We start from the raw sequence: 24,554 nt of genomic DNA on the forward strand, positions 1-24,554 counted from the left end.
TATTGATGATCTGGAGGAGGGGATGGAGTCCATCAGCAGTAAGTCTGCAGCTGACAGCAAGCTGGGGGCAGGAGTTGATCTGTTAGAGGGTAGGAAAGCTCTGCAGAGGGACCTTGCTAGGCTGGACAGATGGGCAGAGTCCAAGGGCAGGAGATTGAACACATCTAAGTGCCAAGTTCCACACATTGGCCACAGCAACCCCAGGCAGTGTTACAGGCTGGGGGCAGAGTGGCTGAGAGCAGCCAGGCAGAGAGGGACCTGGGGGTACTGGTTGATAGTAGGCTGAACATGAGCCTGCAGTGTGCCCAGGCAGCCAGGAGGGCCAATGGCATCCTGGCCTGCAGCAGGAAGAGTGTGGCCAGCAGGAGCAGGGAGGTCATTGTGCCCTGTGCTCAGCACTGCTGAGGCCACACCTTGAGTCCTGTGTCCAGTTCTGGGCTCCTCAGGTTAGGAAAGATGTTGAGATGCTGGAAGGTGTCCAGAGAAGGGCAACAAAGCTGGGGAGGGGTCTGGAGCACAGCCCTGTGAGGAGAGGCTGAGGGAGCTGGGGCTGCTTAGCCTGGAGAAGAGGAGGCTCAGGGGAGACCTTCTTGCTCTCTCCAACTCCCTGAAGGGAGGTTGTAGCCAGGTGGGGGTTGGTCTCTTCTCCCAGGCAAGCAGTGCCAGAACAAGAGGACACAGTCTCAAGCTGTGCCAGGGGAGGTTTAGGCTGGGGGTTAGGAAGAAATTCTTCCCAGCAAGAGAGATTGGCCATGGGAATGTGCTGCCCAGGGAGGTGGTGGAGTCCCCATCCCTGGAGGTGTTTAGGAAGAGCCTGGATGAGGCACTGGTGCCATGGGTTAGTTGATCAGATGGTGCTGGGGGATAGGTTGGACTTGATGATCTCAAAGGCCTTTTCCAATCAGGTTAATTCTGTATTCTGCTTTGGGAAGCTCCTGAGAATTCTGGAGCCAGTACTCCCCTTCCAAATGCTGAGCTTAGTGTGTCACCAGCAAGTGCAGGCAACTCCATTCCCTCATGCTCACACTCAGATGTCTGTGCTGCTCTCTAGCACTGGTAAAGCACCCAGAAACTCCAGTGGGGCACAGCAATGCCTCACAGAAGTTAGAATTTCTAAATGAAGTACTTCAAATGACTGCAATTTGTGATGCTGATCCCCTTCAGCACTTTTTCAGCCTCCTCTCACACTGCACTGGGCTCTGGGGTGTGTTTAGTTTAACAGTTATCACCATGATCTTACCTCATTCTGTGATGAGACTGAAAAGGACAAACCAGGTGTGATGAACTCAGTGTTTCCAAGTCTTGTGATTTTATACTGATTCTTCCACTGTTTAAAGCCTCAGGCAAAGTTCATGCTGCAAACCCAAACCATCTTCTGCTAGGGTGGGAGCTGATCCCAAAATTAGATTAAACTGCTGCTGGTTCAAAACTATCCCTGCTCAGGGAGGACAGCAGCCTGGAGTCTGCCAAAGCAGGAGGAAATAAGAATTGGGGCTGTTCAGCCTGGAGAAGAGAAGGCTCCAGGGAGACCTTAAAGCAGCCTTCCAGGACCTGAAGGGGCTCCAGGAGAGCTGAGGAGGATCTCTGGGCAAGGGCTGGGAGTGCCAGGATGAGGAACAATGGCTTTGAGCTGGGAGAGGGGAGATTGAGACTGGAGATGAGGAAGAAGAAATTGCTGAGAATGAGGGTGGGGGGAGACTGGCACAGGTTGCCCAGGGAGGCTGTGGATGCCCTCTCCTTGGAGGTGTTGAAGGCCAGGCTGGATGAGGCCTTGAGCAAGCTGTGCTGGTGGGAGGTGTCCCTGCCCATGGCACAGAGTTGGAACTGGAGGATCTTGAAGGTCCCTTCCAACCCAACTCACTCTATGAGTCTGTGAAAGCAGCATGCATGAAGAGAAGGTATTCAGGTACAGAAAGCTCTCTGTCTGAGGGCACAGAAGATGAATAGCTTTGGTGATGTTCATGAGGTGGCAGTCATGGCAGTTGTAAGTTACAGTGAGACAGCACATGTGGCTCAGAGTACCTCCTGGTAGATAGAAACCTTGGCTAGCTGCAGCCATGGGCAATGCTACCTTTGTACCTTTTCAGTCAGCCTAGCTGCAAATGCCAATACACCATGGGGAGCCTGCCCAGAGACTGGGCTGGCATGGTGCAGGAGGGCAGCTCAGAGGCCCAGGCTCTACACCATGGGGAGCATGCCAAGAGACTGGGCTGGCATGGTGCAGGAGGGCAGCTCAGAGGCCCAGGCTCTACACCATGGGGAGCATGCCAAGAGACTGGGCTGGCATGGTGCAGGAGGGCAGCTCAGAGGCCCAGGCTCTACACCATGGGGAGCATGCCCAGAGACTGGGCTGGCATGGTGCAGGAGGGCAGCTCAGAGGCCCAGGCTCTACAGCAGGCTCATCTCCCTTCTGCAGCCAGGCACAGGACACCTTTATACCAGAGAGTTTCTGCTCCAGCAGGGCAGCTGTTTGCTTTAGGAAGAGCCATGCCAGCCAGATCCCAGAGCAACAGATCTGAACAAGAAGCTACAAGGAGCAGAGCAGAAATGACTGCAATAATTAGGCACATTAAAACCCATTAAGTGATTGCAACACTGACTGCAGCAGGAGATCTGCTATCTCACATCTCAGGGAAGGAAACACATCTCTCAGCAAGTTTCAAGGCCAAGCATGCACACATCTCATAAGTGGGCCAGAGTCTGCCTCTGCAGCCCCAGTGAGCTGCAGTGGAAAGCAGGAAGAACACATACTGATTCAGCCTGATAAGAGAGCACTTTGAAGAGGCTCTTCTCCACATCAGCTCTGTGCATTGCAGTATCTGCCTCACCATCTCTCCCCTGGAGGAACTTGGCATACAGTTTTTCTATGCTCTGGAAAACAAAGCACAGGCATCAGCCCTGGGGTTCACAAACAGCTGTGTCTGGGAGGAACCAAACCTGGAGCAGAACTTACAGCCAGGGCCATCTCCAGGAACTCATCAGCAAGATCAGCTCTGCCAAGCTCCAGCCAGCCCTTCCCAGTTTTCATAGACATCTGAAGGACAAAATGGGAAGTGCAAGGTTTGATCCCATGGGAGAGGGGCATTCCAGCTCTTCCAGTTCCTGCCTCACATCTGAAGCAACTCCTCAACACTTAGTTACTGCAGAAGACTCCTGGTGCCCTCCCAGACAGCAGTACACACATGCTGCTCATGCAATGTTTTACCTGTGATGAGTGTGGCCAGCAGGTGAAGGCAGATTCTCCTGCCCCTCTGCTCTGCCCTAGACAGACCATAGCTGGAATACTGTGCCCACTTCTGGGCTCCCCACTTCAAGAGGACAGGGAACTGCTGGAAAGAGTCCAATAGAGAGCTCAAGGATGGTTAAGGGACTCTTAGGAGTAAAGGCTGAGACACCTAGAGCTGTTTAGTCTGGAGAAGGCTGAGAGGGGACCCTCTCAATGTCCGCTAATCTCTGCAGGGTGGCTGCCGGGAGGATGCAGCCAGGCTCTGCTCAGGGACACCCAGTGCCAGCACAAGGGGCAGTGGATGGAAACTCAATGGCAGACATTCACCTCAACAGGAGGAGAAACTCCTTTGGTGGGAGGCTGCTGGAGGCCTGGAGCAGGCTGCCCAGAGAGGCTGTGGAGCCTCCTGCTCTGGAGACTTTCCAAGCCCACCTGGATGTGTTCCTGTGTGGCCTGCTCTGGCAGGGGGTTGGACTGGGTGATCTCTGGAGGTCCCTTCCCACCCTTAACGTTCTGTGGTTCTGTGATGCCAACTCCCCTGTCCCCAGACTGCTAAGGGCAATGATTCAGCGTGGTGTCCCTGTGAGAATGCAGCAGGTTTATTCCCCTCAACTTCAAGCAGATTTCCCTCCCCTTCCAAAGCAACCACAGCAGGCTTTGAACGTTTCCCTTGGGGGTGCCTTGACTGCTTACCAAAATCAGTCTCCGAAGGGTTTCCTCTGGAGGCTGGCTGCCCTCACAGCGACACAGCAGCCTGCAGGCGACCACCCGCACTGCAAGAGGCAGGGCAGGCACTCAGCAAGTCCTTTCTGCTCCTCTTTGGGCTGGGGCTAAGCAAGCCAGGCCCTGCCGCATCTGAAAGACTGCCTGCCGTTTCAGATTGCAAGAGGGGAAAGGCTGACAGCTTCAGGAGGCCAAGCAGCCTGAATTTTATCCCAGCTGCTTAACACTGCTTTGGAGGCAGTCGGGGGGGGGGGAAGGGAGGGGAAGAAATCACATTTTCCTCTCTCATCAAAATACCTATTAGAGAGTTTAAGCTAAATAGATGGTATTTAAAGACTTAATTACACTGCAGGTGCTCACAGCAACATGTCTTGAGAGCCTCAAAATAGCCTTCAGCAAAACAGGGAAGTGATGTTTAATAAGCTTCACATTTTCAAAGCAAGAGACAAAAAAAAAACCCCAACCCCAACCCCAGGCTGTTCTTCTGCACTGGGGCTGGAAAAAAACACCAGTTACTGCATTGAGAATAGCCTCTCCCTGGCCCTGCATCTGTGATACAAGACCTGAGAACATTATGTTCCACAGGGACTACCTGTGAGTGTAAACCTGACCTCTTCCCTTGATCCCTCTGGCTGAAGTGGATTACACACACCTTGAACTGCAATCCCTCAAGACAAAAATGCAGGCCAGACCCTGCAGTCCTGCAGAGCCCCAGGAGGAGCAGGCTGAGGGAAAAGCCCCAAAGCTCCCTTCTTACCCCCAGCCCTGCTCCTGGCTCCAAAGCAAAGCCATCAGTGTGTCCCTGGCTACAGCAAGGATGGAAAGGGAGAACTTCATGCTCTTCAGGGTGTAACTATTGCTTCTGTGGTGACAATGTCTCTCCAATCTCACCTGACAGAAAGTCACCAATGGTTTAAAACTTCTGCCTAGGTTATTCCCACACAGCTTTTAGATTAAAACCACAGCACTGGGTGGCAAAATGCAGCTGCCTGGGGACACCTCCTTACTGATGCTCTGGCATGGGACAGGGGAGTGATCAGAATGCCTGCACTGAGTGTGTGGCACAAGGACAGCTCCAGGATGCTGCTTCCTGAGCTGCACCATTTCCTCTGCCGACAGCCCCCCCGCAGAGAGACCCTCCAGCAGCTGCAGCCCCGGCAGGGGGCAGCCAGCGCAGCCTCTCCCGTTGTGCCGCAGCGCAGCAGAGGGCAGGCTGCGGCAGGCATACGTACGTTTGGCGCGCTGCTCACTGCTGACCACGGAGCCTGTGTGCTTGGTCACAGCCCAGTTCCACAGCCTGACGGCAGCCTCTTCCACCTGCCCAGGAGAACACCATCAGATTGCATTTTGTCCTGGATTAGTGACACAGCAAGATTCACCACGGGAAAAGAAACCATCCTTCACATGGGCGAGAGCAATGACCTGGCCCCAGCTGTGCAACTGCCTTTGAGGCTGAGTCATGGAACTGTTACATGACCCCAAAGGGAGCTCTGGGAGAGGGACTTGAAGGCAGGCAAGCTGGATGGGCCACACAGAACTCCACAGCTTCACAGGCTGCATTGGGTTGGAAGGGACCCTCAAGAGTCTCCTTGTCCAACCCCCTGCAGGCAGCAGGGACAGCTCCAGCTAGAGCAGGCTGCACAGGGACACAGCCATGTGGCAATGCCAGCGACGAGCAGTGTGAGCAATCTGGCAGTGCAGGCCTAGAGCCTGACGTGGTGGCAGGCCATGCTCAGCATAAATGCAGAGCCAGCTAGCAGTGTAGCAAAACAGTGCTGTGCCTGCAGCATGTAACTAAAACAAGGCACTGGTAGCTATAAACATGGACAGTTATCTTGGGAAAACAGGACATGCACCTGCATCAACAACCTCGTTGTGTCATCAGTAGCTGGACCAATAACCTGTAACAGTGCAATGTGTGGTCACTCAGAGGGAACCAATGGAGCTGTGCCAACAGGGCACTGAGTTTATATAACTTGTAGCAGTTCCCTTGCTACACACTTCTGCCTTTCCTATCTCCTGTTTCTTCTACACTTTACCGTGCTACACTTGCACTACAGGCCTGCTCCATAGGCCTGCACCTCAGGCCTGCACCACTGGAACAATAAAGGAACAACACTCCATCACATTGGTCAGCCGTATTGATTCCCATCTCCGTCGTCTACACAGCCAGGCTGAGACTGAATCTCTCAAGCACCTCCCTGGGCAGCCTGTGCCAGTGTCTCACCACCCTCCCTGTGCAGAGCTTCCTCCTGATGGCCAACCTAACTGTGCCCTACTCCAGCTTCAAACCATTGCCTCTCATCCTATCCCCACAGCCCCTTCTGAACAGTCCCTCCCCAGCTGCCTGCAGCTCCCCTGCAGATAGTGAAATGCAGCTCTGAGGTCTCCCTGGAGCCTTCTATTCTGCAGGCTGCACAGCCCCAACTCTCCCAGCCTGTCCCCGTAGCAGAGGTTCTCCAGACCCCTGATCATCTTGGTGGTCTCCTCTAGACCCTCTCCTTCAGCTCCATGCTCCTCTTGCGTTCAGGGCTCCATATCTGGCCCCAGCCCTGCAGGTGAGGTCTACCCAGAGCAGAGCAGAGGGGCAGGATCCCTCTCTCCACCTCTGGCCACACTGCTTTGGATGCAGCCCAGGCTGCCCTTGGCCTTCTGTGCTGCCAGTGCCCAGTGCTGGCTCCTGTCCAGCTTCTCCCCCACCAGCACCCCCAAGTCTTTCTCTGCAGGGCTGCTCTCAATCTCATCACCCCCAGCCTGGTCTGATGTTGAGGGTTGCCCTGACCCAGGTGCAGGACCTTGCACTTTGCCTTATTGAACCTCCTGAGTTTCTCCTCACTTCTTCAGCCAAAAGCATGGATCACTGCTTCACACAGACCCATCACAGTAATTACAAGCCAGTGGCAGGAAGCACAGGGACTTCTCATGAGATGTACTAACTCTTGTGAAACATTTTTTCAGGTCTTCTAAAAACATGAGAACACTTCTAAGATGAAGCAAGGTAAGACCAGGACTCTCTAGATCCAAGGTTGACAAGGCCTGAATCTAAAAAGCAGTAATGAAGTGTGTGCCCAACTGCAGAGAGATGTCACATCATGCCTGGGGCAGTGCCTTCAGCTCCAGTTTGAAATTATGCTCACCAGTGAATAGTGTAGGTGAGGGGGTGGACTGCAGAGGCATTCAGGTGTGCTCCTCAACAAACCTATGCATCTGTCGTCTCACTGGGATGGCCTGGCCTATGCTTCTAACCAAGTCCTTTTCCAGACAGCAAAACTGGAGCAGGACAGGTTGAGGCTGGCCATCAGGAGGAAGCTCTGCACAGGGAGGGTGGTGAGACACTGGCACAGGCTGCCCAGGGAGGTGCTTGAGGCTCCATCCCTGGAGACATTCCAGATCAGCCTGGATATGATCCTGTGCAACCTGATCTCATTGGAGGTGTCCCAGGGGGCTTGGGCAAGATGACCTTTGAGGGTCCCTTCCAACCTGATGCAGGTCTGTGAAGGTTTTTGAAGCCTGACCTCACCTACACTATCCATTGGGATGAAGCTTTCTCCCAAGCACACAAACTCCCAGGCACATCACCACCTCCAAAGCAGAGCTGAGTCACAGGCAGCTCTCAGATCCCATTCTGTACATGCTAAACAGATGCTGAAAAGTGTGAAAGGACTGGAGCAGAGCAGCAAGGCTTGCATCAGGTTGGAAAACACCTCCATGGCAAGGCTTCATCTCTTTTGACTATCAAAGAGAAACCTGAGACTTCATTTCAAACAGCTCCACCAGGACGTTTCTGCTATTAGCAAGCCAAGAACACAGAGCAGTGACTCTGGGAGCTCCTTAGAAAGATGATGCAGTCCTACACAATGGCAATCAGCTCCTTCAGCAACCTGCCTCAAAGGGATGCAGCTTCCAGCGCTTCAGATCCTCCTTCCCACAGCAGGCTGCCTACAAATACTCTCTTGTCTAACTCACAGACATCCTATGGAGTCTTTTATGGAACTGAACAGATTAGAAAGCTCTTGAAAAATAAATGATGCCAAGGGGCTCAGGAGTACCTGAAGGACAGCAGTTATGCTGCTGTATGTCTTTACAGACTGCATGAAGCATACTTCCAGGTGTGACACCTGCTAACCTATCCTGCTCTTTGTCACAAAGTCAGGACCTTCAGAATTGTAGCAATAGATGAACAGCCCCACAGACTGCATTGGGCTGGAAGGGAGCCTCCAAGGGCATCTTGTCCAACCCCCTGCAGGCTCTGAGCAGGATGCCCAGGGACACAGCAAGGCTGACCTTGAATGTCTCCAGGGATGGAGCCTCAACCACATCAACCTGTGCCAGTGTCTCACCACAACCCCGTGTAGAACTTCCTCCTGATCTCCAACCTAACTCTAGTATTATGTATATTTATTATCTATCACTGTCTAATCATTATTTGATTATCTAATTATTGTTAGAAGGCTCCAGGGAGACTTCAGAGCAGCCTTCCAGCACCTGAAGGGGCTACAGGAGAGCTGGGGAGGGATTTGTGACAAGGGCTAGGAGTGCCAAGGGACACTGGCTTTGAGCTGGGAGAGGGGAGATTGAGCCTGGAGATGAGGAAGAAATTGTTGAGAGTGAGGGTGGGGAGACTCTGGCACAGGCTGCCCAGGGAGGCTGTGGCTGCCTCCTGCCTGGAGGTGTTGAAGGCCAGGCTGGATGAGGCCTTGAGCAAGCTGTGCTGGTGGGAGGTGTCCCTGCCCATGGCAGGGGATTGGGACTGGAGAATCTTGAAGCTCCCTTCCAACCCAAACCACTCTGTAATTGCTCTAAGCTAAATGTAATTTTGGCAGAAAATGTTGGACAGGATCTGAGCTGGTCTTGTTTTTATCACAGATTCATGTTATTACCCATCAGACTTCTTGTTGAAAAGGATCTTTGAGAGTAAATATTGAGGGGCTGGAGCATGTCCAAAGAGCAAGCAAGCTGGTGGTGAAGGGCCTTGAACATAAGCCTGGTGAGGAGCACCTGAGGGAGCTGGGGGTGTTTAGTCTGAACAGAAGGCTAAGAGGAGACTTCATTGCTCTCTACAGCTCCCTGAAAAGAGGCTGGAGTGAGGTGGAGGTTGGGCTCTTCTCACACCAAGTGACAGGACAAAAGGAAGCAGCCTCAAGTTGTGCCAGGGGAGGCTCAGGTTGGATGTTAGGAACAATTTCTTCCCAGCAAGGGTTCTCAGGCACTGCCCCAGGCTGCCCAGGGAGGTGCTGGAGTCCCCATCCCTGGAGGGATTTTAAAGTTCCATGGACACAGTTGAGTGGCAGTAGCTCAGCAGCCGTGGTGGGACTGTGAGCTCTGGGTGAATAGTTGGGACTTGATGATCTCAGAGGCTTCTTCCAATCTCAGCAGCTCTGTGGTTCTACTCTGTAAAAACTCCTCTAGAATACACAGGAGGAGTACCATTTAAAAACTGTGAACAACCCAATTCACTTTTACACCTATGGAAATGAGCTCTCCTCCCCACTCCAGCGTCCCAGGCTTGCCAGGCAAGCCACACGAGCTGCCTGCTCAGCTTCTGCTTCCACAAGCATCTGCTGTCATCACTATGGGAGCCCACTCACGGGGTGAGAAGGTCCTCTCCTGCCCCAGCAGGACTCAGCAGCACTCCCTGCTTGCCTCTTCACTGGGAGTCACGAGGAGGTGCTACTAGAGACCTACAAAAACCTCAGCCCCAGGGAGCGCCCTGCAGCTTTTCCTATGGTGATTCACTTTCACATTTACACAGACCCACGGAACAGCTCCGGGTGGAAGGGACCCCAGAGATCACCTGTTGTCATTCAGGAAAAACGTTTTGCGTTTTCCAGGACTTCCAGGCTGTTAAGAGCTGGAGTGAACTGATTTACACCGCGACAGCGCCAAAGGCTCAGCCTCACCGGCAGCCAACAGCGGCAGGCACCGCAGCCACCGACCTGGGCGAGCGCCTGCTGTGAAGCACACGAAACTCCCGGGTGCTCCGGCCCCGGGGGCCGCGGCTCCAGCTCAGCCCTGCTCCCATCCTCCACAGAGATGCTCTCCGCTGCCTGGAAGAGCTCCTCAGTGAGGGCGGCGATACGGGACGGGGCCTCCTCCTTCAGCAGCTCCCCCATCAGCCCTGTAAGACAGGACGAGAAAAGGGGAATTAAGATAGAGCCCAGCAACAGGCGGCGGCTCCCCAGCGCCCCCGGTCCCATCCCGCGGCCCCGGTACCATCCAGCGCCGCCAGCCGCGCTCCCGCCATGGCGCCGCCGCCCACAGGCTGACAGGACCCGCGGGGCGGGAGCGCGCCGCCCCCGCGCGCCGCCCCAGAGCGGGCCGCCGCAGAGCATGCCGGGCACAGCGCTGCCTGCCTGCGCGTCCCCATTGGCTGTCCGTGCTACTGCCCCGCCTTCCCGCCCAGAGCGACAGGCGCCGGTGCCAATCGGAGGGCGCGGAGGGTTCGTTGCTGTGTTCGCCGTCCGGTGAGTTCCGCGGCGGTTCTGGAAGGATCCCGGGAGCGGAGCCCGACCGGGCGCAGGCGAGATGTCGGGACTGCTCCACACCACGTTGAGTGGGCTCAACAGCGACTCCTACTGCGAGATCAGCCAGTACCGCGACCAGCACTTCCGGGTGCGCCCGGCGGCCGGGCCTGAGGCGCGGGTCGGGGGGCGGTGGGACCTGGCCGGAGCGGGAGGGCTGCTGCCGGGGCGGGGAGCAGCGCCGGAACGGGAGGGCTGTTGCCGGGGCGAGGCCGTGCGAGGAGCACCGCGGTGGGCGGGCGGACAGTGAGTCTCCGGGGCGGTGGGAAGGGCCTGCCGGGGCCTGGCGGCAGGTGTAGTCACCCCACTGTGTTCTGCCCTCATCAGGGTAGTAGGCAGCTCCAGGAGAAGTCCCTGAAAGTTTCTTCTACGCTCTACGTTGGCAACCTCTCCTTTTACACCACCGAGGAGCAGATCCAGGAGCTCTTCTCCAAATGTGGAGACGTCAAGAGGATTGTCATGGGGCTGGACAAGATCAAGAAAACCCCTTGTGGCTTCTGCTTTGTCGAGTATCCTTTCTGGTTCCCGGGTACTATCAGCCCCTGTGTGTTCCTCTCTGCATAGCAAGCTTGGCTGTGCTGCTGTGGAAAAGCTGATAAGGAGCCATAGTCAGGTGCTTCCTAGCAGGTGCTTCCCTCCCAACCTTCCCACCGCTACCTGAGGTGAGAGACAGACTGTACAGCTGTGCCCTTGCTGAGCAGTGCTGCCACTGCCGTGCTTTCTGGAAGGGCAGAGAGCTTTATTAAAGTCTTTAATGGTTTTAGGGTCACAGTGAGAGCTGCTCCCATTGTCAGTCTGAGCTCTTGCTTGGCCAGAGCCCACGTTCAGTTTCTTCCCTTCAGTTTACAGGGGAATGAAGTAGCAGAAGCAGCCACGGCTGTATTGCCAAGCACAGGGCACGCACCTGTCCAAGCTGTACCGTGAGCTGTCTTTGCACGGCTCTGCTCCGAGGCCTGCCCCTCTCCTTCCAATCCAGTCAGGTTTCACATAGCATAAAAGGGCAAGTGAGCAAGGCTTTACCAGGCTTGTTCCAGCTGCCTGTGAGGCAAGTGCTGCAAAGCTCCTGGGCAGCGCAGGCTCTAACGCTGAAGTTCAGAATCCTTCCTGAGGGGCAGCTATTTTTAGCTTGGATTTATGTGAGCACAGCTCTTGATCCCATAGGGGAGAGCAGGAAGGGTAGGAAAGGCTGTTGGGCAGGGTGTTTGGTTTCTCAGATGTCCCCACTGCCAGAGCAGAGTTGGCTCTCCTTAGGGCACGCCGCAGGTACTACACGCGGGCGGAGGCTGAGCACGCCATGCGCTTCATCAACGGCACGCGCCTGGACGACCGCATCATCCGCACCGACTGGGACGCGGGCTTCAAGGAGGGCAGGCAGTACGGCAGAGGCAAGACTGGAGGGCAGGTAAAGGCAGCACCGGGCCCTACCTTGAACTTGAACCCCCTGAGACTCTGCGCTGCTTTCACAGTGTCGCAGCACATTAGAGGTTGGAAGGGACCTCAATAGATCATCAGGCCCAACCCCCTGGCAGAGCAGGGTCACTTAGGGTAGCCCACACAGGAATGCATCCAGGTGGGTTTGGAAAGTGTCCAGAGAAGGAGACTCCACAGCCTCCCTGGGCAGCCTGCTCCAGGGCTCTTTCACCTTCACTGTAAAGAAATTTCTCCTCATGTTGAGGTGAAATCTTCTATGTTCAAGTTTGAACCTGTTGTTCCTTGTCTTATTATTGTGCACCACCAAAAAGAGCTTGGCCCCCTCCACTTGACACCCACCCCTCACTTTTGCCTCATGCAGAGCAGTGCTGTAGACTATTATAAAGACCTGACAATGACCTTCAGCCACTCCCAGGCTGTTTTGGTAACCAATGCCTGGTGTTAAAAGCTTAGAGGTACTGCTTGAGGCTGTTTCTATCTAGGACTCCAAATGTCATGCAATGCAAGCAGAATGTTGCCTAATCCAGGCTACTACTCTTAAAAGGAATGGTAGCAGCTAGGCCAATCTCATAACCCAACAGTTTGCCCCAGTGGCAAGATGAGATTCCTTTCAAGATTTTCAGGCTGGAGGGGAGAAAATGTTCTGGAGGCCAAGCCTGGCAATTCAGACTGCAAGGCTGAAGGAAAATACTTTGGAGTCTTCCTTGCTTCTTGTCTGGAAAGCAGCAGATTTATCCTCAGTTGTCACTTTCACCACCACTGCCACCTTTTTGGTGGATTATTTAAAGGGATTTCAAACAATTCAAGGTGCTTCAGTTCCCCACCAGCTGAGCAAGGATGGGATGATGATTGAGGCCTGTCAGGGGACAGGGAGTGCAGGGTACTAATGTCTGTGTTACTGCTGTGCCCCAGGTGCGAGACGAGTACCGGACGGACTACGATGTGGGCAGAGGAGGCTTTGGCAAGATCATTCAGATGCAGAAGGCAAATCATCAACCTGCCATCTATTAATTGCCTCATGGGTCCTAGCTTGTAGAGGGCACTGTCCTTCCAGAGCTAGCCCTTCTCTCCCATTTTGGATTGGGGTAGGGAGTGAGAGCCACGTTCCAGCAGACGGTGACCCTCCTCAGGCTGTGGATATCTATACAGTATGTGTTCATCCCTGCTTCCTTCTGGGCTGGAGAGGGTGCTCCGTGCTGATACAGGGCAACAAGGGAAAAACGGGACAGCTCTGCAGGATTCTCTGCAAGGAGAAATGCAGCATGTCTCACACACCTTGTGCTAGGACATACTTCTCACACTGCATCCAAAGCAGATGGCTTCCTCCAAGCTACAGCTGTGGTTGCTCTCAAATGGAACTTCTTGAAGGCTCACCATCATCAGACCCTCCAGAGCCTGGGCACCTTGTGGGGACACTCAAGAGACTCTCCATCCTCATCTGCTTCCAAAGCAGTGTCACTGGTTGGATGAGGGAAGTCAGACAGGGTGTTAGCATCCACGTGGAGGTGCCCATGTCTGCCCTTGGCTGGTTTGGGCCTGCAGAGCATTTCTCTTTATGATGCCCCCAATGCTGCCTGGCTTTCCAGATCCTTGCTCTTTGGCATGATTTTGTTAAAAGGTTCTTTCATTTTTTTTTTAATAAACAGTTGTATTAGCTCTGGCTGAGGTGGAGTTAATGGTCCCCCAAGCAGCCCTCACACTGCTCTGCTCTGCTGTGTCTTGGTAGCTGGAAAGGTGTTGAGAACGCAGCAGTGCTCTGGCACAGCTGAGCAGTGCTCCCAGAGCATCAAGCCTCACTCTCCAAAGTTGCCCTTCCTGATTCAGTGAGCTGGGGCAAGGGGACAGGATCCTGGGAGGGGACTCCCAACCTAACCTAGGGGAAGTTCCATACCTATGATACCTGCTCAGCAATAAAAGCCAAGAGAGGAGGGAGGGGGGTTTGTTACTAGGACAGCAGCAACCACTGCTGAAGCCTTACTGCCCAGGAAGGGGCTGGACATCAGGTCCCTCCCCTGCCCATGTTCCTGCCCACACTTGTGCCCCATCTGCCCAGAACCCACGCAGTGGCAGAGGCACAGGCAGGGGAGCAGCTCTGGCCTTGTTTGGCTCCCTCGAGGGCTCTGCCAGGCCCCAGGGCTGGGCAGCAGCAGGAGCGCAGCCTGGGCTGCAGAGCTGGGTGGCACCTGCCCAGCTGATGGGCAAACCACAGGCAGCTGTGCACAGAGCTGCTCACTGGCCCTCTGGGGAGCAAAGCCAGGCTCTGCTTTTTGCTGTCTTTTCCCAAACCAGAGAATGCTCTTCCAGACTGGCATGGGGGGGGAAAGCCCAGGCTGCAGCCCCCAGCACCTGGCAGCCTCCCCCCAGGAACGTGCTCTGCTCACTGGGATGGGGCAGAAGGAGCTGGAGGGCAGAGAGAGGCAGAGGGCTCCCAGAGTGGGCAGGCAGGCAAGGCTGGGGTGCCAAGCCCAGGGCTCAGGGTGGGTACAGGGGCTGTGCCCATGGCAGGATGGCACTGACCCACTGCACCGCACCAGCAGGGGCCGATGGCACAGACTGACGGCTGCCAGCCAGAGCCTTCCTTGCTGAACTGCTGGGGTGGGAGCTCCCCAGGCCTCCCAGCACCCAGCCCCAGGTCAGGAGCTCTGCCATTCCCAATGGGCACACAGCATGGGCCAGTGGTGCTCAGAGGGGTGGCCTGGAGCCAGGCACAGACATCCCCATGGGCACAAATGGACACACACGAGGCCAGGGCATGGATGCGCACACATGCGTGGGGACGTGGGCATCAGGGCACAGGGGGCTGCAGCAGTGCCAAGCCAGGAGCTGAGGGCTGCAGTGGCACCACCTGCCCATTGCCTGCTAGGCTTGGCCAACTGCACACAGACCCAGGGTGCTGGAGGGGCTGCATGCTCAGCGCTCAGCAGGACCCCAAGTGCTGTCCCCGGCCAGGAGATGCCCACCAGGGGCAGCGATGGGACCCAGCACAGCACATGGAGGCACAGGCACGGGCAGAGCTGGGAGCACCTGCGAGGAGCTAGTGCCAGGACTCAGCTGTGCCCGAGTGTTGGAGCCTGAGGGGCTGGCAGGGCAGCCTGGCCCGGGGCAGCAGGGCAGGCAGTGCCTGGCACAAGGCCAGAGCAGGTGCTGCAGCCTCTCTCACTGCAAGCACAGCCCCGGGGCAGGGCTCACTGCTGCAGCCCCAGGACCAAGCAGAGCTGTGGGTGTGGGGCCCTTGCTGCTGGACGGGCACTGCCCCTGCTCAACTGGCAGCACACAGGCAGAGATGGTGAGGCCATGCCAGATCCTTCTGCCCTAAATCAGTTTAGTGTGCAGAATCATCTGTCAAGGCTGATCCAGAGCAGACCAGGATCTGGGAAATCATCTTTTTACATGGATGCAGCCCAGCTCCTGTCCACACTTCCCCTGCAGGCCAGTGCTGAAGCATCCAGGAGATGCCAAGGTCATTACTGCAGTCCCCACCCTGGCACCTGGTGACACTCTCATGCTGCTTGGGGACTGCAGGATGGGGCTGTGGTGTCCTGCCCACAGGTGCCAGCAGGTCTGGCCTGGGGCTCTGCTCCAGAGGTTCTGACTCACTGTCCCAGGGGACAATGTGTGGTAGCTGCAGACTGCAGGTTTCAGGCAGGGAGCTCACCCAGCACAGCTGGCTGGAGCCTGGCCCCACTCTGGGCTAGCATCAGCCTGGTAACTGGCCTGGCAGCATGTGGAGTTGTGCCTGGGGTTCTATGACCACAGGGCATGGGCACAAGATGTGGCAGGACAACAGAGCCAAGCACTTGAACCCCATTTAGTTTATAGGTATAAAAGTGACCACACAGACACCAGGAATTCTACAAAGGCAGGAAAACACCAATTATGCACAGGTTGGACAAGGACACTGGCACAGCTGCACTGTGGGCACGGTCACAGGCACCTGAGCTCGATGCTCACACCAAGCAGCATGGCCGAGGTAGCACGGGGCTCAGCCAGGAGTAAACCCTGGGCACAGAGGGGGTGCTGGCTGCTTGAACCCCTCCTGCCAGGCAGTACCAGGACACTAGTAGTACCAGAAGATGCCTCAAACCTTGTCCCATGGCTCCAGCCATGGCTGTCCCCAGCGCTTGGGAAGCTCAAAGGGGAGGTGGTGACCACAGCCACACAGACAGACAGGGTGGGCACAGCTGCATCCCCACATGAGGCCTCCCCTGCACAGGGGAAGCAGCATCTCTGACAGCAGCTGGCACGGTGGCAGGGCTGTGCCAGTGCCACTGCCCCTCGGCAGGGCTGGGGGGTGGCAGAGACCGGGGCTCCCACCCAGCCCAGGGACTCATCTCTGCCACCTCTGCTCTGCCAGGGGCAGGGGCAACGCACAGCCCAGCCCTGCAGTCCTGGCCCTGGCACGCACTGCCTGTGCCAGAGGGGACGGAGGGGCCCTGCAGATCGTGGCCTGGTACCTGGGGGGGATACTGGCAGAGGTCCACAGAGTGCCACTGCCAAGTGCCTCAGACTGCAGCACCCCCAGGGCTAAGGTCCAGTCCAGGGTGGTGTGGAGGCTTTCCTGCTGGGCCGCAGAGCTCCTCCGCTGTTCTCCCTTCCACACTGTTCCGGATCCCATAGGCAAAGTAAATCATAAAACCTGCAGGACAGTTTCCACAATGAAAAGTGCAGTGCCAGGCTGACAGGCTGCCAGCCTTAACAGCCCATCTGGGCAGATGCTGTGGGCACTGTAGCCCCCCCACACACAGAGGACACCTACCCACGGCCATCCAGACGGCAAACCGTACCCAGGTGCCAGCACTCAGCTGCACCATCAGCAGGATGTTAACGAAAATGCTGAGGACCGGCAGGAGCGGGAGGAAAGGCACCTGTGAGGGACAAGTGGGGCTGTGCCAACTGTGCCCTGAGGGCCCCTCCTGGCCACAGAGGGATCCCATCTTTGACACAGCCCCGAGATCACCTGGGCACCGCTATGCTGGACACTGCAACTTGGAGAGCCATGTCTTGGGGCCCTGGCCTTTCCTGGCACTGGCCACTGACTGCCCAGCAGCGAGCCCTGGCAGACCCTGCAGCGGCTTTGAACCTGCCAGGGCTCCATGGGGGTGAAGACACCAAGCTGCTGGGGGCTGCACTCACTTTGAAGTTCAGCCGTGCGTTGCTCTGTGGCTGCCTCCAAATGATGATGATGGGAATGAGCAGAGCCACGAGGAGCAGTACCAGGGCCACGATCCAGCCCACGCTGGCATCCTTCAGTGCGTTCACCTTGAGGGTGAGGACCACGGAGATGACCACGATCAGCGAGGCTGCAGGGGAGAAGGCAGTTGGGAAGGCAGATGGCATGAGGCCTGGCTGGGACCTCGAGCCTCATCAATGGCTGAGGCAGGCCCACTGCTCCCTTCCAGGTCTAGGTCCAGCACATCCTGCCTCCAATACCCACCCCAAAGGCTCAGGAAAGCACCATGCTGGGGGAGCTCACCAGCCTGGCAAGGCAAGGCAGCCTGCCCTCAGCTGGGCTCTGACACTGACCCAGACCTGGCAGAGCTGCCCCATTCTGGATGCACAATGGAGCTGCTGATGGATGGCTCAAGCTGGCTGAGCCCCGAGTGCACTTGTGGGGCTGGGGGGCACCCTCACTGGGTGGTCAGCCAGCCTAAGCCAGGTTTGTCACAGGGAGCTGCCATGACCACCCACACGTGCCTGGCTTAGTGCCCACACCCTCCATCAGCCACCTTGGGCCCCAAACCCCAGCCATGTCCTGCATTTGGCACACTGCTGTGGGCAGAGCCAGCCCAGTCTGTGAGCAATGTGTACTGCTCTGCCCATCTCCTCCCCTGCTGTGCCCACCATGCCCCATCAGCTCTGCCAGCCACACCAGACTTCCCCAGCCCCGCAGGAGACCATCGGCTGGCAGCTGCTCACCGATGGCCGAGACGCAGGCGTAGACAACACGCCCGGAGAGCGCAGAGGGGGTGTCTGCGGGTGGGCTGAAGAGCGTGGCCAGGGACAGCATCTGCTGCTGCTGCTGCTGGCTGCTGGCAGTGCTGGCAGTCGGGTTCATGACCACCCTCTCCTCCTCGTTCCCGTTCATCTCCAGCATCTCCATAGCCTTTGGGGAGTTCAGCTGCCCAGACTGGTACCTGAGCAAATGGGACAAGCTGCAGTGCAGCTCGAGGAGCTTCCCAGCCCAGGGGGATGGCGGACAGCACCTTCACACCCTTCCCACTGCTCCAGCCCCATGTACTGCTCTGGCTGTAGCCTTGTGACAGCCTCCTCCCCATGGCTGTGCCCAGAGATATCACACAGGCTGCTGTGAGCAGCCTCCCTCTTAGGGGCTCGACATGTCCTCAGGCTGCACGCTCCCAGGAAAAAGCTGTGGCCATAAGCCCCAGGCTCAACAGAAGGCACCTCCACCCCTGCCAACCCCATGTGAGAGGAGGCACCCACCGGAGAATGAGCACACACACTGCCACCAGCGAGTAGGCCAGCAGCGTGCCAATCGACATGAGGTCCACCAGGTCCTTCAGGTCAAACAGGAAGGCCATCACCGCTGCAAGGAGGACATGCAGCGTGAGTGCAGCTCTGCAGTGTGAGCGCAGCCCTGCAGCGTGAGCACAGCTCTGCAACGTGAGTGCAGCCCTGCAGCATGAGTGCAGTCCTGCAGCATGAGCGCAGCTCCGCAGCATGAGCGCAGCCCTGCAGCATGAGTGCAGCCACACAGCATGTGTGCAGCTCTGCAGTGAGCACAGCTCTGCAGCATGACTGCACCTCTGCAGCATGAGTGCAGCTCCAGAGTGCAGCTCTGCAGTGAGTGCAGCTCTGCAGCATGAGTGCACCTCTGCAGTGTGAGTGCAGCTCCACAGAGTGCAGCTCTGCAGTGAGTGCAGCTTTACAGCATGAGTGCAGCTCTGCAGCATGAGTGCAGCCCTGCAGCATGAGTGCAGCTCCGCAGCGTGAGTGCAGCCCTGCAGCATGAGTGCAGCCCTGCAGCATGAGCGCAGCTCTGCAGTGTGAGCGCAGCCCTGCAGCATGAGTGCAGCTCCACAGCGTGAGTGCAGCTCTGCAGTGAGCACAGCTCTTCAGCCTGAGTGCAGCTCTGCAGCGTGAGTGCAGCTCTGCAGCATGAGTGCAGCCCTGCAGCATGAGCGCAGCTCTGCAGCGTGAGCGCAGCCCTGCAGCATGAGTGCAGCTCCGCAGCGTGAGTGCAGCCCTGCAGCATGAGTGCAGCCCTGCAGCATGAGCGCAGCTCTGCAGCGTGAGCGCAGCCCTGCAGCATGAGTGCAGCTCCACAGCGTGAGTGCAGCTCTGCAGTGAGCACAGCTCTTCAGCCTGAGTGCAGCTCTGCAGCGTGAGTGCAGCTCTGCAGTGAGCACAGCTTTGCAGTGTGAGCACAGCTCTGCAGTGTGACCTCAGTTCTGCAGCCTGAATGCAACCTGAATGCAGCCCACAGCGTGAGCGCAGCTCTGCAGCGTAAGCACAGCGCTGCAGTGTGAGCACAGCTCTGCAGCATGACTGCAGCTCTGCAGCCTGAGTGCAGCCCCACAGCGTGAATGCAGCTCTGCAGCATGACTGCAGCTCTGCAGTGAGCGCAGCCCCACAGCACGAGTGCAGCCCTGCAGCATTAGTGCAGCCCTGCAGCGTGAGTGCAGCTCTGCAGTATGAGAGCAGGCCTGCAGCAACACAGCGCTGCTGGGGGGACAGCCAGCAGCCTTACCCGCCAGAAGCCCCGAGGTGATGGTGGCCGACAGAGGAGTCTTTGTGCGGCTGTTGATGCTGGAGAGGAACTTGAAGAGCAGCCCATCCTCTGCCATGGCATAGATCACACGGGGCATGGGGAACATGGAGCCCAGCAAGCTGCCGTGAGGAGAGACGGCTCAGTGTCTGCCAGGCAAGCTGCCCACACCCACCCTCCAGGTGGGGACAGGACCAGCTGCTGGGAGCAGGACATCAGCCAGATGGGGTAAACTCCCAGCCAAGCCGTGATGTGTGCTGATGATCCCCGTGCCATGCCAGGCGGTGCCAAGGATGGAGCCAGTCCTACCTGGTGGAGAGGGCACAGAGAGAGCCGACGGCAACGGCGTAGCGAGCAGGCTCCCAGCCCACTGCCTTGAAAGCCTCAGGCAGGGGACTCTCCTTGTTCAGGAGGAAGTAAGGAACCATGAGGGTCAGGGCTGCAGAGACCCCGAAATAAGCCACGAAGCAGATGAGGAGGGACACGATGATGCCAATGGGGATTGAGCGCTGTGGGTTCCTGGCTTCCTCCCCTGTGCAGAGACAAGAGGCAGTGTCTGTCCCCACCCCGCAGTACAGCTCACCCCCCAGGACAAGCCACAGAAGGGACTTTCTAAGACCCTGGGGCTGGGCAGCAGGAGTCAGGAGCTATTGCAGAGGGGTTCCCAGCCAGGCTGCTGTGCTGCAAAGCGCTTCATCGCTGCCGAGAGCAAAGGCACATATCTGCAGCCCTGGCTTCCAGGCATGCAGCTGCCCAGCAGCTAGGCTTGCCATGCCCCCAGCCATGCTAGCCCTCTGCCCCCAGCAGCAGGTCCTGCTCCCTGCACAGCTTATTGAATGCAGCTCCTCAGTGTGTGTGGCACAGCCACCCCGCCCTCTGCCCCTCAGCCTCTGTGGCATGTTCTGCTGCACCACGCTCCCCAGCAAGGGGCTTGGCTGGGGAAGGAGGGAAGGAGGCAGCTGCTGAGTAGCCCCTGGGGGCGGGGAGGCACAGGCAGGGAGGTCAGGCAGAACAGCCTGTACCAGCCACCCACTAAGTAGATTCCTGGGGGAACGAGAGGAAATTAAGCAGGCTGACTGCGCCCAGTCGCGGCGGCTCTGCACCGACTCGGTCCTTTAGAAAAACGTTGCCTGAGGCTGGGAAATAACCAGCAGGCACCAGTGATTCTCAGTAGCAGAAAGGCTCCCCGTTGCCTCCGGAGCTGCCTGTGCTGGCAGGGTGCAGCCCTATTCCCGCTGTGCAGTGCAGGAAGCCACTTCACAAGCTGTGAGCCCTTTTGTGCTATCCCAGCTGGGGACAGAGCTGCTGTGGGGAAGTCTCTTCGGAGTGCTGGGATGAGCTGTTTCCCACGCCACAGAGCATCCCCCCCAGCAGAACTGCCGGCTGCACTGCTGGCTGCCCTGGGGAAATGCCCATGCTGCCCTCGCCCAAGGTGGCACCTGTGGTGGCAATGCAGTCAAAGCCTACAAAGGCATAGAAACAGGTGGCTGCACCGGTCAGGATCCCTTCCAGTCCAAAGGGGACAAACCCGCCGGAGCCAAAGGCTTTCTTCCTGGAAAGGAGAGAGCAGAGCAGCTGCCACACAGTGCACAGAGAGCCAGGCTGGTGACAGCCCCTGGCCCGAAAGGGTTGCTTCCCTCACCTGTCATCCGCCGGGTGAAGGTGTGAGAGGTTGATGTAGTCCTCCTCTGAGAGCTGCCAGTTCTTGACGTCCCCCTTCACGAAGCCAGAGATGATGACAAAGCCCAGCACCAGCAAGTTGACCGCCGTGAAGATCTTATTGATGAGGGCAGATTCGCTGACGCCAAAGGCCAGCAGCGCTGCGAGGACAGGAGGGGTGAGCGGGGACCTGCCAGCCTCCCGTGACACCGCCCACAGGAGCTGCTCTCACACTCACCGGTGAGCAGCCCGATCAGGATGACGGCAAAGAAGTCCGGGCGCTCGGCCAGCACCCCCGGCACGTGCAGGGTGGTCTTGTTCACAAAGAAGGCTGAGATGTGGTTGCCAATGATATTGTCGAACGCCGCGCTCCAGGCTCGAGCCACGCTGGCTGTGCCTGGTTGATGGCAAATCTGCATCAGGCCAAACCCAGAGCAGAGCAGCACCAGCTGCTACCCTCCCAGGATCCACCTCCCTGCTCACCCCACCCCACACCCTGCTCCCAGAGCACCACGCTCTGTCCCCCAGTAGCCCCCGATGCTGCCAGTGCAGTGCTGAAAGGAGCCTGTGCGCACGTGCCAGCCCCCTGCCCAGCCCCATACCTATCACATAGGAGAGGATGAGGTTCCAGCCGGTTGTGAAAGCCCAGATCTCGCCCACAGTGACATAGCTGTACAGGTAGGCAGAGCCGGTCTTGGGCACGCGGGCCCCAAACTCTGCGTAGCAGAGCCCGGCCAGTACAGATGAGAGAGCAGCTACCAGGAAGCAGAGGACAATAGAGGGACCAGCCATCTCCTTGGCCACCTCCCCAGCCAGCACGTACACACCGGCCCCCAGGGTGCTGCCCACCCCCAGAGCAATGAGGTCCAGCGTGGAGAGGCAGCGAGCGAAGCGCGTGTCCTCAGAGCTCAGGTCCACCATGCGCCGCCGGAGCAGCTTCTTCCCAACGCTGGTCATTTTGCCCCCCATCATCTTGTCCTCTCCTGGCTGGTGCTCAGCTGCTCAACTCCCCTGCAAGAGAAGGGACTATAGGAGTATCCTGCCAGGCTCAAGCAGGCAGCAATGCCTACAGGAACTGTGCTTGTTCCCAGCCAGCCAGCACCATTCCCCCCACACTGCTGAGACAGAGACTGTGGTGGTTCCTTCCAAGGCATGATGGGGCTGTGCACATCCCCAGCCTGTGCAGCCCCTGCACAGAAGAACAAGCCAGGGATGAACACAGGGAGGCCACAGTGAGAAATAGGCTCACTGCACCAGCCCTGTGTGATCCCCACCACCAGGCTCCTGGGCACATGCCAGAGCTTGCCCACCATCTCCCAGCAGCTCCCTACTGACTTGGCAGCCTGGGGATCCCTCAGCCCTGACTTGGCTGTTGGCACATATCTCCAGCCTGGCACATGGGTATGAGCAGTGGTGATGGCAGGGAGACAAAGCATTCCTCCAGTGGAGGATTTGGCAAGCTGGCCTGACTCACTGGGACATGGCCATTTCTCCTCTGCTCCCAGCATCTGCACTACAGGCTCTGTGGGGATGTGTGGCCGGACACACAGCGCCCTGGTGCATATTCCTCATGTGCTGATGGCATTTGCTGAGCAGCCCTCATGCTCCACCGACTGCAGTCGCCCTAAACATGCAGCATCCCTACTCCCTTTGCTCACATCAGCCACCCATCCAAAATCAAAATCTCTGGATGATGAGCACCCTGTCTGATGAGCAGGCACCTGGCACAGTGTGAGAGGAGTCACAAGGAAAGCAGCTCCCATGCCCAGCACTGGACCACCCGAGCCCCAGCACCTTCTCCCTGCTGCCTGCTCCTGTTATTAGGAAATGAGCCACGCTCCAGCCAGGTGCCCCAAGTGGCACCAACACTGTGCTGTATGGACCAGCATAAGCAGACACAAGGATAACTCCGTGCTCTCACACTGAGGGGCATTACTAGACTCCACCAGCCCAGCTGCTTCCCCATAACCAGCAAACCAACCTGTTCTGGAGAAACCTCCTGAGCTGGCACATGCCATATTCAGCCTCAGCCCAAGGAGTTGTCCCAGCCTCTGAGGCAGCTTTTGAGGCAAAACCAAGAGCCCCAGCACTGGCACCCTCCCCAGACTCTGCCCAGGCAGCCCGGGCTGCCCTCCCCAGGGCCACTCCATTGCTTCAAGGGTTTCTGACCCTTTGCAAGCCACAAGCAGGGGGCTGGCAGCAGCACCGTGTTCAGCCCTCCTTCCCAGAGCGGAGCAGCCTCCCCGATCCCGCAGGCCTCGCTGCGATGGCATTCACCGTGCCCAGGGCCAGGAGCATGTTAAGCACCCAGACCCTCAGCAGCACCTGTCAGAGCCTGCCTCAGGCAGGTCGAGTGGCTGCGGGGAGGCTCAGCCCATGGCGAGGTGTCTCTCGCTGGCAGCCAGGCTGCCACGCTGGCGCCCAAGATGGAAAGCACGCAGGAGCTACAGGCGGGCAGAGGAGAGAAGCGGCAGCGTGCTGGGCAGCTGCAACTGCTGGAAGGAGCCTCCCGCTGCCGCTGCATTCCGGTACCCAACGCAACCTGTCGCCCGCTGCATCCCGGTTCTCATCGCATCCTGTTACCCATCGCATCCCGCCACCCATCGCATCCCGGTTCCCACGGCATCCCGGTTCCCATCGCATCCCGCCGCGGCTGCGAACAGGTGGCAGGCGCTTCCAGCCCGCACCCAAGACCCTTATCCTGGCCCCCACAGGAGCCCCCGCGGCCCCGAGGCGTTGCCCGAAACCCTGGCGGCTGCCGCGAGGGCGGCGGGAAACGGCCGCGCGCCGGGGCAGGTCCCGGCCGCCGGCCGCCGCTCGCACCGGCCCCACGTGCGCCGCGCGGCTGATGCAAGAGCCGCACCGGCTGCCCCGGGCCCGGCCCGCCGCCAGCCACTCACCTGCGGCACGGCTCGGACAGATCGGCACGGCTCGGCTTGCTCCGGCACGGTCCCGTTCTGCTCCGCTCCGCTCACCCCCGGCCCGCCGCCGCCGCCGAGAGGCTGAGGGGCCGGGCCCCGCCCGCTGCCGCCTGACGCGCACAGCCCCGAGCCCGCGCTCTGCACTGCCGGGGCCCGGCAAGCCCTGTCCCGCCCGGCCGCAGGCTCCCCGCAGGCAGGGCCGAGCCCGCCGTCAGCAGGCGGCAGTTCCGGCTGCCTCGTGCTGGGGCCCGGCCGCCTGTTGCTGCTCCTTGGGCTGCCGGCAGCAAGCAGGCACCCAGGCAGGCCGATGCCCCTCTGCCCGCCGTGTGTGCGCAGCACCATGGCTG

The 24,554-nt window shown here is 58.1% G+C and overlaps 3 protein-coding genes across 5 annotated transcripts in view; 1 reads left to right on the plus strand and 2 right to left on the minus strand.

Annotated features, from left to right (window-relative positions):
- Positions 1-10,220, minus strand: part of TEX11 (testis expressed 11) — a 57,487-nt gene extending 47,267 nt beyond the window's left edge. For all 3 annotated transcript variants that reach the window (XM_068163608.1, XM_068163606.1, XM_068163607.1), the window contains exons 1-6: positions 10,163-10,220; positions 9,886-10,067; positions 5,182-5,266; positions 3,920-3,999; positions 2,954-3,034; positions 2,752-2,871 (exon numbers count right to left, since the gene is read on the minus strand). In XM_068163608.1, the coding sequence (XP_068019709.1) occupies positions 2,752-2,871; positions 2,954-3,034; positions 3,920-3,999; positions 5,182-5,266; positions 9,886-10,067; positions 10,163-10,193 (579 nt within the window). In that variant the 5' untranslated portion in view covers positions 10,194-10,220. The remainder of the gene's footprint in view (positions 1-2,751; positions 2,872-2,953; positions 3,035-3,919; positions 4,000-5,181; positions 5,267-9,885; positions 10,068-10,162) is intronic.
- A 159-nt stretch (positions 10,221-10,379) lies between these two features.
- Positions 10,380-13,561, plus strand: LOC137453897 (nuclear cap-binding protein subunit 2). Its single transcript, XM_068163596.1, has 4 exons — positions 10,380-10,561; positions 10,798-10,979; positions 11,734-11,872; positions 12,814-13,561. The coding sequence occupies exons 1-4, from the start codon at positions 10,475-10,477 to the stop codon at positions 12,910-12,912; spliced, it is 507 nt and encodes a 168-aa protein (XP_068019697.1). The 5' UTR covers positions 10,380-10,474; the 3' UTR covers positions 12,913-13,561.
- Positions 13,562-15,698: 2,137 nt separating this feature from the next.
- Positions 15,699-24,325, minus strand: SLC7A3 (solute carrier family 7 member 3). Its single transcript, XM_068163597.1, has 12 exons — positions 24,187-24,325; positions 21,889-22,297; positions 21,525-21,683; positions 21,270-21,447; positions 21,067-21,179; positions 19,937-20,159; positions 19,610-19,749; positions 18,343-18,445; positions 17,818-18,035; positions 17,035-17,201; positions 16,658-16,766; positions 15,699-16,537 (listed from the first exon to the last, which is right to left on the minus strand). Exons 2-12 carry the CDS (start codon positions 22,256-22,258, stop codon positions 16,404-16,406), a joined length of 1,914 nt encoding a protein of 637 aa, XP_068019698.1. The 5' UTR covers positions 22,259-22,297; positions 24,187-24,325; the 3' UTR covers positions 15,699-16,403.
- Positions 24,326-24,554: the final 229 nt, after the last annotated feature.

The sequence above is a fragment of the Melanerpes formicivorus genome, unplaced genomic scaffold, assembly GCF_026170545.1.
Source record: "Melanerpes formicivorus ecotype bairdi unplaced genomic scaffold, bMelFor1.0.p_v2 SCAF_73, whole genome shotgun sequence".
Taxonomy (NCBI): domain Eukaryota; kingdom Metazoa; phylum Chordata; class Aves; order Piciformes; family Picidae; genus Melanerpes; species Melanerpes formicivorus.